Source organism: Suncus etruscus, chromosome 6, assembly GCF_024139225.1.
Source record: "Suncus etruscus isolate mSunEtr1 chromosome 6, mSunEtr1.pri.cur, whole genome shotgun sequence".
NCBI classification, from domain to species: Eukaryota; Metazoa; Chordata; class Mammalia; order Eulipotyphla; family Soricidae; genus Suncus; species Suncus etruscus.
This window is the reverse complement of record NC_064853.1, coordinates 45,387,277-45,404,457: the sequence shown is the minus strand read 5'-3', so window position 1 is coordinate 45,404,457 and position 17,181 is coordinate 45,387,277. Positions and strand designations below refer to the sequence as shown.

The 17,181-nt window shown below is 46.2% G+C and overlaps 1 protein-coding gene across 3 annotated transcripts in view; it reads left to right on the top strand.

Moving 5' to 3' along the window:
• The window catches only part of TMEM39B (transmembrane protein 39B), a 45,789-nt gene that overhangs the window by 20,951 nt on the left and 7,657 nt on the right, over positions 1-17,181 (top strand). For all 3 annotated transcript variants that reach the window (XM_049774802.1, XM_049774801.1, XM_049774804.1), the window contains one exon: positions 2,219-2,406. In XM_049774802.1, the coding sequence (XP_049630759.1) occupies positions 2,219-2,406 (188 nt within the window). The remainder of the gene's footprint in view (positions 1-2,218; positions 2,407-17,181) is intronic.

Sequence of the window (17,181 nt, the reverse complement as noted above, 5' to 3'; positions counted from 1 at the left end):
TGCACTCAGAAATCACTCTTGGCTTGGGGGACCATATGGAATGCCGGGGAATCAAACCGCAGTCTGTCCTAGGTTAGCCGCATGCAAGGCAAAATGCCCGACCACTTTGCGCCACTGCTCCAACCCCTGATTAGATTTTTATCTCCTTTCTTGAGAACTTGGATGGCCTATTTTCCAGTGGGTGGAATAGGCTTATAGGAAGGAAGTGACCTAGACATGGCCACCCAGTCTCTGAGAGCACATGGCATTGTTCATGTGCTTGATAACATGGGGCAGTGACTTTGTTTTCCAGGAAACTCTTTTGCTTCAGCCATGGCTCACTGTCCTGCTTTATCATTAACTTGGAAAGTCAGAATTTGTCAAGATCCAATGTGAGTCAATCTAAAAGTCTGCTCGCTCTCTCATTCTTTTTTTTTTTTTTTTTTTTTTTTTTTGGTGGAAGGAAAGGAGCACACTGGTGATGCTTAGGGATTATTACTCCTGGCAGGCGCAGGGGACCATATAGGTTGCTGGGGATTGAACTAGGTTGGTTGTATGCAAGGCAAACACCATACCCTCTGTACTATCACTCCACCACATTTTTTTTCCTTCTTTTTCTTCCTCCTCTCTTCTTGGTTTCTGTGTGTCACTTGGTTGTGTTCAGGGTTTACTCCTGAGCACAGCCAGAAGTGCTCAGGAGACCAAAAGTGGTACCAGACATTGAACCTGGATCACCTATGCACAATGGAAGTATCCTTTCCAGTGTACCATCTCTGGCCCCTGTATTGCCTTTTGTCGAGAGGTACCATCTCAGGCGATAGTAGCCTGGAACATTCTCTCAGGGTGATTGCACCAAATAATTGTCAATTGAGAGGATATATTTCTAGCAACATGCTAGAAATTTCAGTAGATTGTGACTCCTAATGCCTATTAAAAGTGGTTAATGCGGGGCCGGGTAGGTGGCGCTGGAGGTAAGGTGTCTGCCTTGCAAGCGCTAGCCAAGGAAGGACCGCGGTTCGATCCCCCGGCGTCCCATATGGTCCCCCCAAGCCAGGGGCGATTTCTGAGCACATAGCCAGGAGTAACCCCTGAGCGTCAAATGGGTGTGGCCCAAAAACCCAAAAAAAAAAAAAAAAAAAAAAAAAAAAGTGGTTAATGTAGGGGCTAGAGAGATAGCATGGAGGTAGGGCACTTGCCTTGCATGCAGAATGACAGTGATTCAAATCCTGGCATCCCATATGGTCCCCCAAGCCTGCCAGGAGCAATTTCTGAGCATAGAGTCAGGAGTAACCCCTGAGTGCTGCCGGTGACCCCAAAACAAAAATAGTGGTTAATGTTTGCTCATAATTATTGCATTACACCTGATGAGGAAACTAGAGCCACAGGAAGTAAAATGACTTGCTCCAGCTCACATGGTTAGTAAATATCCAAGTGTTCTGTTTTGGAAGGGGATCTGTGGGAGGAGTTTTACTTTATAGAAATCTGAGTAGTGAACTTGAGGCTAAGCCCATGATTAAGCTTTCCATAACTTTTTGTTTTTAAAATAAAAGTATTTTTGCTTGTTATTTTTATTTATTTATTTATTTGGTTTTTGTGTCATACCTGGCAGCGCTCAGGGGTTACTCTTGGCTATGTGCTCAGAAATTGCTCCTGGAAGGCTCAGGGACCATATGGGATGCCGGGATTCGAACCACCATCCTTCTGCATGCCAGGCAAACACTCTACCTCCATGCTATTTCTCCAGCCCCAATTTGCTTGTTATTTTTGGGCCACACCTGACAGTTCTTACTCCTGGCAGGCTTGAGGAACCATATGGGATACCAGGTATTGAAACCAGATTAGTTGCATGCTAGACAAATGCCCTATCTGCTGTCTATCACTCCAGCTCTGAACAGCAGAACACTGATCCCTGAGTTCAGAGCCAGAAGTAAACCCTGAGTATAACCAGTGTAACTCAAAAACAACAACAACAACAACAAAAACAATAATAAAAAAAAACAAAACAGGGTGATTGCAGGATATAGTGCTATAAAGCACAGAGAGATTCCCTACCAGAGTTGGGACATAGACAGCCCCAGAATTGATGCTGAGCCTTCTTTGTTAGGTGTTTGGTTATTTCAGGCCACCTTGGAGCTCTCCAGGGTTCTCCTGATCTCAATGCAAAATAGAATAAAGGGAAAGGGAGAGAGTGACATGATTATGTACAACAGGTCTTACCTACCTCTCCTACTGTCCCCAGAATACACATTACTACGACAAGCGCTGGTCCTGTGAACTCTTCCTGTTGGTGTCCATCAGCACCTCAGTGACCCTCATGCAGCACCTGCTTCCTGCGAGCTACTGCGACCTGTTACACAAGGCTGCTGCCCACCTGGGCTGCTGGCAGAAGGTGGACCCTGCCCTGTGCTCCAATGTACTACAGCATCCGTGAGTTGCTTTACACTTATTTGTCCATGCCCAGGACTCCTGGTCACACACCTTGTGAGGCATTCACTCCTTCCTTCTCCAGTAATTTTCATGGATCATGTCTGTGTGCTAGGCCTTGGATCTAGAGTGACTCACAACAAAACTGAAGAGGGCTTTGTGCCCTGTTCTTGGTCACCTACCATGACTAGAGATAGGAGGGGGCAGGGAGTAAACTCACAGACTATTGTTTATTCAATCATGACTATTCTGCTTATTTCCATTCATTGCTTTATTCCTCTCACCTGCTCACTCATCCTTTTAGTTATGAGCTTACCTGCTTTTGTTTTGTTTTTTGAGGGGGCTTGGTTTTTTTTTGTTTTTCTTTTTGTTTTTGTTTTTGGGTCACACCCAGCTGTTCTCAGGGGTTACTCCTAGCTCTATGCTCAGAAACACTCCTGGCAGGCACGGGGGACCATATGAGATGCTGGGAATCAAACCACCGTCCTTCTACATGCAAGGCAAATGCCCTACTTCCATGCTATCTCTCTGGCTCCTGTTTTGTTTTGCTTTGCTTTTTGTTTTTGGGTCATACCGGTGACACTCAGGGTTATTCCTCGCTCTGCCTACTCACAAATCGCTCCTGGCAGGCTTAGGGGACCATATGGGATGCCAGGAATCCCTGGTTTTGGCCACTTGCAAGGCAAACCCCTACTGCTGTGATTTTTTGTTTGTTTGTTTGTTTTTGGGTCACACCCCGGCAGTGCTCAGGGGTTACTCCTGGCTCTATGCTTAGAAATCGCTCCTGGCAGGCTCGGGGAACCATATGGGATACCGGGACTCGAACCACCAACCTTCTACACTCAAGGCAAACGCCTTATACCTCCATGCTATTCTCTTCGGCCCCTACTACTGTGCTATTTACTCCAGCCCCCAAGCTTACCTGTTTTTTTTTTTTGTTTGTTTTTTTTTGGTTTTTGGGCCACACCCGGTAACGCTCAGGGGTGACTCCTGGCTATGTGCTCAGAAGTTACTCCTGGCTTGGGGGACCATATGGGACACCGGGGGATCGAACCGCTGTCCGTCCAAGGCTAGCGCAGGCAAGGCAGGCACCTTATCTTTAGCACCACCGCCCGGCCCTTTACCTGTTTTTTGACCAAAGTATTTGCTTCTGTCTCATCCACACCACGCCTTCAGATGCAGCTTGGGTGGAGGCCTTTTTTTCTTTTTAGTTTTTGGGCCACACCTGGCGGTGCTCAGGGGTTACTCCTGGCTGTCTGCTCAGAAATAGCTCCTGGCAGGCACGGGGGACCATATGGGACACCGGGATTCGAACCAACCATCTTTGGTCCTGGATCAGCTGCTTGCAAGGCAAAACGTTGCTGTACTATCTCTCTGGGCCTGGGGTGGAGGACTTTTGACCTGTGATCAGAGAAGAGCTGTGGAGGGATTTAAAACAGTGGGTAGTTGATTCTTTAAACACTATAAACACTGGGTGATCCAGGTGCACCTTAAAAACATCAGTATGGGGGGCCGGAGAGATAGCATGGAGGTAAGGCGTTTGCCTTTCCTGCAGAAGGTCAATCGGTTCAAATCCCAGCGTTCCATATGGTACCCCTCTGCCTGCCAGGAGCAATTTTCCTGAGCATGGAGCCAGGAGTAACCCCTGAGACTGCCAGGTGTGACCCCAAAAACCACAAAAAAACAAACAAACAAACATCAGTATGGGAGTCATGGGGAGGGGAAAAAAAAATCAGTATGGGGGCTGGAGAGATAGCATAATGGTAGGGCATTTGTCTTGGCTGCAGATGGACAGTAGTTCGAAATAGTTCGATCCCAGCATCCCATAAGGTCCCCCAGCCTGAAAGGGGCAATTTCTGAGTGCAGTCAGGGAGTGACCCCTGAGCACTGCCCGGTGTGACCCAAAAAAACAAAAACACAAACAAAAAAAATCACTATGTGATAAGGTATGTACTATGTCGGCTACTGGTTAGCTCCTGGCCAGGGCAGGAGTCTGAGGGTGAATGACTAAGACAAGAATTTAAGGAGTTCAGTCAGCTGAACTATTATGTAGCCCTTCATAATAGTCCTTTTCGTGCAGATTTTACTCATTTTTTAATTTATTTTTTTATATATATATATTTTTTTGGTTTTGGGCCACACCCTGTGGTGCTCAGGGGTTACTCCTGGCTATCTGCTCAGAAATAGCTCCTGTCAGGCACGAGGGACCATATGGGACACCAGGATTCGAACCAACCATCTTTGGTCCTGGATCGACTGCTTGCAAGGCAAACGCTGCTGTGCTATCTCTCCAGGCCCATTTTTTTATATTTTTGAGCCAACACAGTGATGCTCAGGGGTTACTCCTGGCTATGCGGTCAGAAATGACTCCTGTCTTGGGGGATCATATGGGACTCCAGGGATCAAACCTAGGTTCATTCAAGGTCAGCCGTGTGCAAGGCAAATGCGCTACTGCTGTGCTATCAATCTGGCCCAATTTTACTCATTTCTTGCCTGTATTTCCCCATCAGAATGGAAACTCCTCAAGGCTGTGATCACTTTGGAATCATGACTGAGTCTTGTGCCCAGCACAAGGCCCAGAACAGGGATGAGGTTCATAGGACAGATTTATAGAGGTTGGTCCATTGAGGAGGTTGCAGGTGCTAAGGCTTTTTGGTTTTTTTCTTCTTTTTTTTTTTTTTTGGTTTTTGGGCCACACCCGGCAGTGCTCAGGGGTTACTCCTGGCTGTCTGTTCAGAAATAGCTCCTGGCAGGCACGGGGGACCATATGGGACACCGGGATTTGAACCAACCACCTTAGGTCCTGGATCGGCAGCTTGCAAGGCAAACACCGCTCTGCTATCTCTCCAGGCCCAAGGATTTTTTTTTGTGTGTGTGTGTGTGGTTTTTGGGTCATACCCGGCAGTGCTCAGGGGTTATTCCTGGCTCCAGGCTCAGAAATTGCTCCTGGCAGGCACGGGACACACACACACACACACACACACACACACACACACACACACACTCACACACACACACACACACACACACACACACACACACACCCCATATGGGACACCGGGATTTCAAACCGATGACCTCCTGCAATGAAAGGCAAACGCCTTACCTCCATGCTATCTCTCGGGCCCAAGGCTTTTGTTTTTAACCTTCTGCCAGTCAGGGTTCCTCTCTAGTTCTGTCCACCAGCTCAGGAAAGGAGATAGGTATTGCCAAATATTCAAAATCACAGCCAGACTGGCTCAGGAAAGGAAGAGTAGAAAATAAAAGGATAGCCAAAGAGGAAGATAAATTAGTACAGTGTGCAGCTAGGATCTAGGCTCCTCAGTAGGGTTTTTTTTTTTTTTTTTGGTTTTTGGGCCACACCCATTTGATGCTCAGGGGTTACTCCTGGCTATGCACTCAGAAATCGCCCCTGGCTTGGGGGGACCATATGGGACGCTGGGGGAGCGAACCGCTAGCGCTTGCAAGGCAGACACCTTACCTCTAGCGCCACCTTCCCGGCCCCTCCTCAGTAGGTTTTTCAGCTGATGGGTGAATTCTTGGAAGACTTTCTGCTTTCTGTCTTACCCTGCCTTGGCCAGAAAAGACCAATTCAGATCCTCAAATTCTGTTTGTACCTTTTGTGTCCAGCCAGAAGTATGCCTAGAACTTTCTCTTTCCAGCTAGGCTCATTCATTCTTTAGCACTTACTTTCTGCCAGAAATACTTTTCCAGCCCATCCAGGATAGGTTCACTGGCCCTCTCCTACAAGCCCACCATCCTATTACAACCATAATCCTTACACTCATTGCACTGTGCTGTTTGCTTAGGTACTTGTCTGTCCATCCAGCACTGATACCCCTGGAGGTCAACTTCCTTACTTGACTTGCACTCAGCTACCTCCAACTCATGGTAGGTTCATAGCAATTTTGAGTGTGTGTGCATGGTCATACTTGGCTATGCTCAGGGATTCCCTCCTGGAGATGCTCAGATGCTGGGGATCAAGCTGGGTTGAACACATGGAGGGCAAGCACTTTTACCCAGTGCTCTATCTCTTCAGACCTGGTGTTTTCTATAAATTTTTCTTTTTGGTGTGGTTATTTTTAGGAGGCTACTCCAAGCTATATTCAGGGCTTACTCTTGGTTCTTGTGCTCAGGAAATCACTTCTGGCAGGGCTCAGGGGACCGTATGAGTGCTAGGGATCTAACTCAGGTAGAAACATGTGAAAGGTAAGTGCCTTGTACTCTGGTCCCTCATATTATGTTCCTTTTTTTTGGTTTTTGGGTCACAACCTGGCAGCGCTCAGGGGTTACTCTTGGCTCTCTGTTCAGAAATTGCTCTGGCAGGCATGTTGGACTATATGGGATGCGGGGATTCGAACCAACACCCGTCTCCAGCCCCTATGTTACTTTTTTTTTTTTTTAATTCTCTTTAGGCCACAACTGGTGGTACTCTTGGCTCTGCTAGTACTTTTTTTTTTGTTTGTTTGTTTTGTTTTGTTTTGTTTTTGGGCCACACCCTGCGGTGCTCAGGGGTTACTCCTGGCTGTCTGCTGTCTGCTCAGAAATAGCTCCTGGCAGGCACGGGGGACCATATGGGACACCGGGATTTGAACCAACCACCTTTGGTCCTGGATTGGCTGCTTGCAAGGCAAACGCCGCTGTGCTATCTCTCCGGGCCCTACTTTTTTTTTTTTTTTTTTAAGGAAAAATATGTGGTGTATATTTTTGTGAAGTGTTCCTTTTTATTAGTAAAGGTGACCTAAATTTCCACTTGTCATTATTTTTCCCTTCCCATCTGCTAGTACTGTTTGTTTGTTTGTTTGTTTTGGGGCCACACCCAGCAGCCACTCTGGGTTTATTCCTGCCTCTGTGCTCAGAAATTACTCCTGTGATAGCACAATGGTAGGGCCTTTGCCTTGCATGTGGCGAAACCAGGATGGACCATGGTTCAATTCTCAGCATCCCATATGATCCCCTGAGCCTGTTCTAAAGTTTTTGTTTGTTTGTTTGTTTTTGTTTTTTTGGCCACATCCTGTGATGCTCAGGGGTTACTCCTGGCTCTGTGCTCAGAAATTGCTCCTCTCTTGGGTCCATAGGGGACGTCAGGGGATTGAACTGTGGTCTGTCCTAGGCTAGCGCGTGCAAGACCTTACCGCTTGCACCACTGCTTCGGCCCCATGTTCTAAAGTTTTATATAAATGAAATCATGCTGCAGGTACCCTCTTGTCTCTCTTATTTTTCCTTTTTCTTTTTTTTATATTGAATCAACATGAGATATGAAGTTACACCATCTGTCTATAACACACAATTTTATTTTCTCTTCTATTTTTTTTCCCCCTTTTTTCCTTTCAGGCACTGTGTTCACTGTGGTTTGCAATACAGTTTCTAAAGGGGTATCATGTGTATTATCACTTCACCTCAATTCAGCACCCTGTTCTTTGTGATAATTTTTAGCTATCATTGTCATAGTGATCTCTTTTCTTTTCTTTTCTTTTTTGGTTTTTGGGTCACACTCCGGCAGTGATCAGGAGTTCCTCCTGGCTCTACTCTCAGAAATCGCCCCTGGCAAGCTCTGAGGACCATATGGGATGCTGGGATTCGAACCACTGACCTTCTACATGCAAGGCAAATCTCTCCATACTATCTCTCCGGCCCCATGATCTCTTTTTTTTTTTTTTTTTTCGTGATCTCTTTCTGCCCGAACTGCACTCCCCTGCTCTTTGTAGCGGAGTTTTCTACCGTGGATCAATTTTTTTTTTTTTTTTTTTTTTTTTTGGTTTTTGGGCCACACCCGGTAACGCTCAGGGGTTACTCCTGGCTATGTGCTCAAAATTGCTCTGGCCGGGTAGGTGGCGCTGGAGGTAAGGTGTCTGCCTTGCAAGCGCTAGCCAAGGAAGGACCGCGGTTCGATCCCCCGGCGTCCCATATGGTCCCCCCAAGCCAGGGGCGATTTCTGAGCACATAGCCAGGAGTAACCCCTGAGTGTCAAACGGGTGTGGCTCAAAAACCAAAAAAAAAAAAGAGTTTAAAGACGGACCGCGGTTCGATCCCCCGGCATCCCATATGGTCCCCCAAGCCAGGAACGACTTCTGAGCGCATAGCCAGGAGTAACCCCTGAGCGTCACCGGGTGTGGCCCAAAAACCAAAAAAAAAAAAAAAAAAAAAAAAAAGAAGTTGCTCCTGGCTTGGGGGACCATAGGGGACACCGGGGGATCGAACCGCGGTCCGTCCAAGGCTAGCGCAGGCAAGGCAGGCACCTTACCTTTAGCGCCACCGCCCGGCCCCACCGTGGATCAATTTTGCTGCTCCTTGTTTTTATTGTTTGTGGGTAGTATTCTCATACTATTTTTGTTTTCTTTTTATTTTACTTCATTTTATTTTTTTGGCCACACCCAGGAGTGCTCAGAGATTACTCTTGACTGCGCTCGGGGTACAGAGTTCTGGTAGAGCTTGGGGGACCATATGGAATGCTGGGGATTGAACTGGGTTGATTGCATAGGCAAAACACTATCACTCTGGGGTTGGAGAGATAGCATGGAGATAAGGCATTCTCCTTGCATGCAGAAACTTGGTGGTTCGAATCCTGGCATCCCATATAGTCCCCCCGAGCCTGCCAGGAAGCACTTTCTTTTTTTTTTTTTATAGTGGGGGGTCACACCCAGCAGTGCTCAGGGGTTACTCCTGACTCTATGCTAAGAAATCGATCCTGGCAGGCTCAGGGACCATATGGGATGCCGGATTTGAGCCATGAGAGGCAACTGCCTTACCCTCCTTGCTATCTCTTCTGCCAGTGCTTATCTCTATGGGCCCCCAGGAGCGATTTCTGAGCCTGGAGCCAGGAGTAACCCGAGTGCTGCCCGGGTGTGACTCAAAAACCAAAAAGAAAATAAACAAACAAAAACACTATCACTCTGTCCCCTTTGTTTTTTTTTTAATATCCCACATATGAGTGCAGTCATTCTATATATGTCCTCTCCCTCCTGAATCATTTGACTCAGCATGATACTCTCCAGGTCTATCCATGTATAAGCACATTTCATGACTTCATTTTCCTAACAGCTACATAGTACTCCATTGTGTAACTATACCATAGCTATTTTTTTTTTGATTCATTCTTTTGTTCTAGAGCATTTGGTTACCTTTTTGGTTATTATGAAAGTGCTGCAATGAACATAAGATGCATATGCCTTTTTTTTTTTTTTTTTTTTTTTTTTGTGGTTTTTGGGTCACACCCGGCAGCGCTCAGGGGTTATTCCTGGCTCCATGCTCAGAAATTGCTCCTGGCAGGCACGGGGGACCATATGGGACACCGGGATTCAAACTGATGACCTCCTGCATGAAAGGCAAACACCTTACCTCCATGCTATTTCTCCGGGCCCTGCATATGCCTTTTTATTTTTGAACTTTTTGATTGATTGATTGATTGGTTTTTGGGCCACACCCTATGACACTCAGGAGTTATTCCTGGCTATGCACTCAGAAATCCCTCCTGGCTCTGGGGACCATATGGGATCGAACCAAGGTCGGTCTTGGATTGTCTTGTGCAAGGCAAATGCCCTTCTACTGTGCTATTGTTCTGGCCCTATTTGTTAGTATTTTGTTGAAGATCTTTACATCTGTATTTATCAAGGATATTGGACTGTAATTCTCTTTTTTTTGTGAACTTAGACTTCTGCTCCAGCCCCAACTCCAGCCTTTTTGAAAGGATTCTATGTTCTCTTCCTTAGAGACCAGAGCACAGTGGGTAGGGACATTTGCCTTGCATACAGACAAACCAGGTTCAATCCCCAGCATCCCTATAGTCCCCTGAGCCTGCAGCAGTGATTTCTGAGCTCAGAGCCAGGAGTAATGCTTGAGGGCCACTAGGTCTCTCTCCCGGTCCCTCTCCCTCTCCTTCTCTCCCTCCTCCCCCTCCCTCTCCCTCTCCTTCTCTCCTCCTCTCCTCTCCCTCTCCTTTTCTCCTCCTCCCCCTCCCTCTCCCCTATCCCTCTGCCTCTCCCTCCCTCCTCAGTGGTTACTCCTGGCTCTGTGCTCAGAAATCGCTCCTGGCAGGCTCGGGGACCATATGGGACCTGGGATTCAAACCAATGACCTTCTGCATGAAAGGCAAACTCTTACCTCCCATGCTATCTTTCTTTCCTTTCTTTCCTTTTTTTTCTTTTTTTTTTTGTTTTTGGGTCACACCCAGCATCCCTCAGGGGTTTACTACTGGCTCTTTTGCTCAGAAATTGCCCCTGAAAGCACAGGGGACCATATGGGATGTCGGGATTTCGAACTATTGTCCTTCTAGCATGAAAGGCAAACGCCCTTACCTCCATGCTACTCTCTTTGGCCACATCAATTTTCTTTTTGTTTTTGTTTTTCTTTTGGGTCACACCTAGCAGCACTCTGGGGTTACTCCTGGTATGCTCAGAAATCGCTCCTGGCAGGCTCAGCGGACCATATGGAACGCCGGGATTCGAACCACCGTCGTTCTGCATGCAAAGCAAGCTTGCTACCTCCATGCTATCTCTCTGGCATGGGGTTCAATTTTCTTTTTTTTTTTGGTTTTTGGGACCACACCCACACCCTGCGGTGTCAGGGGTTACTCCTGGCTGTCTGCTCAGAAATAGCTCCTGGCAGGCACGGGGGACCATATGGGACACCGGGATTCGAACCAACCACCTCTTTGGTCCTGTATCGGCTGCTTGCAAGGCAAACACCCGCTGTGCTATCTCTCCGGGCCCGGGGTTCAATTTCTAATCCACTGTGTGTGTGTGTGTCTGTCAATTTTTCCTTTTTTTTTTTTTTTTTTTTTTTTTTTGGTTTTTTTTTTGTTTTTGGGGCCACACCCATTTGACGCTCAGGGGTTACTCCTGGCTATGTTGCTCAGAAATCGCCCCTGGCTTGGGGGGACCATATGGGACGCCGGGGGGATCGAACCGTGGTCCGTTCCTCGGCTAGCGCTTGTAAGGCAGACACCTTACCTCTAGCGCCACCTTCCCGGCCCCGTCTGTCAATTTTCTAATCCACCCTTCCACTGTGTGTGTGTTCAATTTTCTTTTTTTTTTTTTTTTTTTTTTTTTTTTTTTTTTGGTTTTTTGGGCCACACCCGGTAACGCTCGGGGGTTACTCCTGGCTATGCGCTCAGAAGTTGCTCCTGGCTTGGGGGACCATATGGGACGCCGGGGGATCGAACCGCGGTCTGTCCAAGGCTAGCGCAGGCAAGGCAGGCACCTTACCTCTAGCGCCACCGCCCGGCCCCGTGTTCAATTTTCTAATCCACCCTCTACTGTGTGTGTGTGTGTGTTGATTGTGTGGTGTGTGTGTGTTGTTGTGTGTGTGTGTGTGTGTGTGTGTGTGTGTGTGTGTGTGAGTGTCTCTCTCTCTCTTCCCCCCCCTCTTTTGGTTTTTGGGTCACATAATCCACCCTTCCACTGTGTGTGTGTGTGTCTGTCTGTCTGTCTGTCTGTCTCTCTCCCCCCCCCCTTTTGTTTTTTGGGTCACACCCGATGACACTCAGTAGTTATTCCTGGTTCTGCGCTCAGAAATTGCTCCTGGCTTGGGAACCATATGGGACACAGGAATCGAACCCAGGTCTGTCTGTGTCAGCCGTATGCGAATCGAACCCAGGTCTGTCTGTGTCAGCCGTATGCAAGGCAAACACCTTACTGCTGTTCTATCACTCCAGCCCTCACTCTGTGTCTCTTAATTGGAGCATTCAGCCAATTGACATTGAGAGAGATATATTGTCATGGAGTTCTATGACATATTTCTGCAGGGTGCTAACATTTTTTTGGAATTAATCTTTTTTTTAAATTTTTTATTTAAATACTGTGGTGTTTGTTTGTTTGTTTGTTTGTTTGTTCTGGCTTGGTTTTGGGGCCACACCCAGCAGCTCCCAGGGGTTACTCCTTGCTCTCTGCTCAGCTCAGATACCTGGCTGGCTGCTCCTGGTACTCTTGGGTCGGCCATGTATAAGGCAAATGCCCTATTGCTGTGCTTCTCTGGCCCCATCTTTGTTTTCGGAAAAACCAAGATGTAAACAGATAAGAAGAAACCAGGGGTGATCTTTGTTTTGGATAAAATAAGGTGTAATCTAACAGTGGGGATATCTCAGCTCAATCCATTGCAGAGTTTTATTCCTGTAGTTTAATCTCACCTAAGATGATTTAGCTGCTCATATTAAATGATTTTAGTTGTGGAGCTGGGCTGTTTCTGTAGCGAGTGTAGGGTGCAATGATATTTTTGTTGCTTCTTCACAGGGGTTGTCTTCCTGACCCTCTTTATCTACTTTGGAATCTCAGTGATTCTTAAGTTGTTCACTCTTGAATTCTTCCAATTTTTTTCCAGCTATTCATTTATTTTCAGGCATTTTTTCATCTTCTGCTGTTGTCTAGCATTTTTTTTCTCTTCATCTTCAAGCACATTGAATCTGTTCTCAGCAGCTGTTATTCTGCTAGTGAGGTTTTCCAATGAGTTTTTCATTTTGCCTACATGTTTTTCAGTTGTCATTTTTGTTTAAAGTTTTCTTATTTATGATATATCCTCTAGCATTTTAATTGTCTGGCCATTTCATGGTTTCATGGTTTCTTTGAGTTCCTTGAACATTCCCAGTATTTCATCTCTAAAGTTTGAGAGGTTAAATGACTGGTTAATTCTAGTTGGATCTTGAGGGCTACATTCTTCACTCAGGAAGCTTGGGGGGTGTTCTTTGTTGCTTTCCCATTGTGACTTTTTTAGTATGGAGATATTTCTTGTGTGTTGTTCTGTGACTTAGAAAGTAGAATTAGAATGTATTTTATTGGGGCCGGGCGCCGGTGGTGGCGCTTGAAGTGAGGTGTCTGCCTTGCCAGCGCTAGCCTAGGACAGACCATGGTTCCATCCCTCGGCATCCCATATGGTCCCACAAGCCAGGAGCGACTTCTAAGCGCATAGCAAAGAATAACCCCTGAGTGTTATTGGGTGTGGTCCAAAAACAAACAAACAAACAAACAAAAGAAAGTAGAATTAGAATGTATTTTATACTAATGGTGATGTATGAAAAGGTAAAGAAATATTTGCCGGGGCCGGGCGGTGGCGCTGGAGGTAAGGTGCCTGCCTTGTCTGCGCTAGCCTAGGACGGACCGAGGTTCGATCCCCCGGCGTCCCATATGGTCCCCCAAGAAGCCAGGAGTAACCCCCTGAGGCGTCACAGGGTGTGGCCCAAAAACCAAAAAAAAAAAAAAGAAATATTTGCCCATGGCTTCCCTTTTTGAGGACTAAATAGTTTTCTTTTTTTTTTAATTATCTTTATTTAAACACCATGATTACAAATATGATTGTAATTGTATGATAACAGTTATGTAAAGAACACCCCCCTTCACCAGTGGAAGATTCCCACCACCAATTTCCCAGATCTCCCTCCTCTCCATTCCACCCACATCTGTACTCAAGACAGGCTTTCTATTTCCCTCATTCATTCACATTGTTATGATTGTTTTCAGTATAGTTATTTCTCTAACTGCACTCATCATTATATGGTTGGGTTTTTTTGTTTTGTTTTGTTTTTTTGTTTGTTTTTTTGTTTGTTTGTTTTTTGGGCCACACCCGGCGTTGCTCAGGGGTTACTCCTGGCTGTCTGCTCAGAAATAGCTCCTGGCAGGCACGGGGGACCATATGGGACACCAGGATTCGAACCAACCACCTTTGGTTCTGGATCGGCTGCTTGCAAGGCAAACGCCACTGTGCTATCTCTCCAGGCCCACTATGTGGTGAGCTTCATGTCATGACTAAATAGTTTTCTTGATTCATAAAAAGGACTCTGGTGCCACTCTGCCTCATTATCTTTTTGTGTATCCCTTATTGTATTTAGCATGTATGAATTAGTTTCATCTGTGTGGTTGTGTATAAAACAGAAAACACAATCACTCTTCTTTGTGAGGTGTTGTTTTGTTTTCTTTTGTTTTTGTACTTTTGGGGATGGGAGAGGCATAGCTATCAATGCTCAGGGATTACTCTGCTTGGTGGTGCTCAGGGAATTACGTTTCTGGCTATCTGTTTTTCAAAAGAATGAATCAAAAGGTTAGGATCATGAGATTAAATTTCATTTTCTTTCTTTCTTTCTTTCTTTCTTTCTTTCTTTCTTTCTTTCTTTCTTTCTTTCTTTCTTTCTCTCTCTCTCTTTCTCTCTCTCTCTCTCTCTCTCTCTCTCTTTCTTTCTTTCTTTCTTTCTTTCTTTCTTTCTTTCTTTCCTTCCTTCCTCCCCCCTCCCTCCCTCCCTCCCTCCCCTCCCTCCCTCCCTCCTTCCCTCCCTCCTTCCTTCCTTCCTTCCTTCCTTCCTTCCTTCTTTTCTTCCTTCCTTCCTTCCTTCCTTTCCTTTTTTTTTTTTTTTACCACACCTGGCAGTGCTCAGGGGTTACTCCTGGCTCTGTGCTCAGAAATCACTCCTGTCGGGCTCACGGATTCACATGGGGTGGTGGGGATTGAACCTTGATTGGTTGTGTTTAAGGCAAATACCCTACCCACTGTACTATCTCCAGCCCTTGCTTGTGGTCATACCTAGCTGTACTCAGGGAGTTATTCCTACTTCTCTGCTCTGGGATCATATGGTGCTCAGGAAACCATACGTTGTACTTAAGGATCAAACTGAAGTGGCCATGTGCTGGCCCAGGATAGTTAGTTTCCATAGATGACTTAAGAATTGCTGGAAGCAGGGCCCGGAGAGATAGCACAGCAGCGTTTGCCTTGCAAGCAGCCGATCCAGGACCAAAGGTGGTTGGTTCGAATCCCGGTGTCCCATATGGTCCCCTGTGCCTGCCAGGAGCTATTTCTGAGCAGACAGCCAGGAGTAACCCCTGAGCACCGCCGGGTGTGGCCCAAAAACCAAAAAAAAAAAAAAAAAAAGAATTGCTGGAAGTGTAAGGTACCATGAAGATTGAACTCAGCAAGGCTGAGCACAGGCTTTTTATATAGGTAACCCTAGTTCATCCCCAGTACCACTGTGAGGAGTGACTCTTGATCATTGCTGGGTTTGGGTTGCCTAAAAATAAAAGACATCAGAATGGCAATTCCAGTTCTAAGAAAAAAACTGTTTTGTTTTGTTTTGGTTCCACATCAGCCAGTGCTCAAGGGTTACTCTTGGCTCTGCATTCAGGAATTACTCCTTGCAATGCTAAGAGACCATATAGTAAGCCAGAGATGGAACCCCATCAGTCATGTGCAAAAAAAATGCCCTTCCTGTTGTGCAACCTCTCTGACCCTGAAGGGAGCAATTTATGCAGATATGAAACTGTAAGTTATGCAGGATGAACTTAAAATTGTCCTGAATGCGGGGCCGGGTAGGTGGCGCTGGAGGTAAGGTGTCTGCCTTGCAAGCGCTAGCCAAGGAAGGACCGCGGTTCGATCCCCCGGCGTCCCATATGGTCCACCCAAGCCAGGGGCGATTTCTGAGCACATAGCCAGGAGTAACCCCTGAGCGTCAAACGGGTGTGGCCCAAAAACCAAAAAAAAAAAAAAAAAATTGTCCTGAATGCAACAAGACCAATAAGAGGCTTGAATTCTGCTTTATAACCTTTAAGAAAGAGGAACCAATAAATAAGAATGGAAAAATAATACCACAATGTTAGTCCTAGTAAATATGAAATAAAAGTAGCCATGTCTAAAGAACAGTGTCATCAGTAGCAACAGTGGGAACCTAGAGGAAAGTTTCCAGGAAGAGTGAAGAGCTTGTGGAAGAGGTGGTGACTAGTAGAGTGGTTATGGGAAAGTATTAGGTAAGGTGGGCATAAAATAGCTACAAATCATACTAAATTATTGTTTTAAAATTACCCTACATCAATATTTTGGTTTTGTATTTTGTTGTTTTTATTTTGGGGGCCGGAGCAAAGGCACAGGTTGTAGGGCATTTGCCTTGCACACAGCTAACCTAGGAAGGACCACGGTTCAATCCCCTGGCATTCCATATGGCCTCCCAAACCAGAAGTGATTTCTGAGTTCAAAGCCAGGAATAACCCCCTGAGTGTCAACGGGTGTGGTCCCTCCCCCCAAAAAAATCACTCCTGGCAGACTCAGGACCATATGACATACCAGGGATTAAATCCAGGTCCATCCTGGGTTGGCTGTGTGTAAAGCAAATGCCCTACTGCTGTGCTATCGCTATGGCCCCTCAGTATTTTGAAGATTTATTTGCTGATGGTTCCTGCCACCTGCTAATATCAAGTTCTCAAATGGAAGTATGATATTGGCTCCCTCTGAAGTTTAATTCTGTGTTGTTGCATTTGCCTTGCACATCCCCTATCCTGGTTCCCAAATCTCCCAGAAGTAATTCCTGAGTGTAGAGCCAGCAGTAACTCCTAATAACTTCTGCATGTAGCCCAAAAACAACAGAAAAAGGAGGAAATTTCTTTCAAGAAAGAACAAAACAAACCTGTCTGAATGGGGCTGGACATAATAGTACCATAGGTAGAGTGCTTGTCATGCAGGAGGCCAGCCTGAGTTTGATTCCTGGAACCAAAGCAGTGGCACAGCCGTAGGGCGTTTGCCTTGCACGTGCTAACCTAGGACGGACCACAGTTCTTTCCCCTGGCGTCCCATATGGTCCCCCAAGCCAGGAGCGATTTCTGAGCGCATATCCAGGAGTAGCCCCTGAACATCACTAGGTGTGACCCAAAAAGAAAAAAAAAATATAAGACAGAGTGATTCCTGAGTACAGAGCCAGGAGTAAGCCCTGAGCATAGCTGGGTTGTAGTTCAAAACCAAAACAACAACAGCCTAATCCTGGGTAGTTTGATGGGAGTCAGAGAAGGCCACACAGAGTCTCCTTGATCATGCCAACTC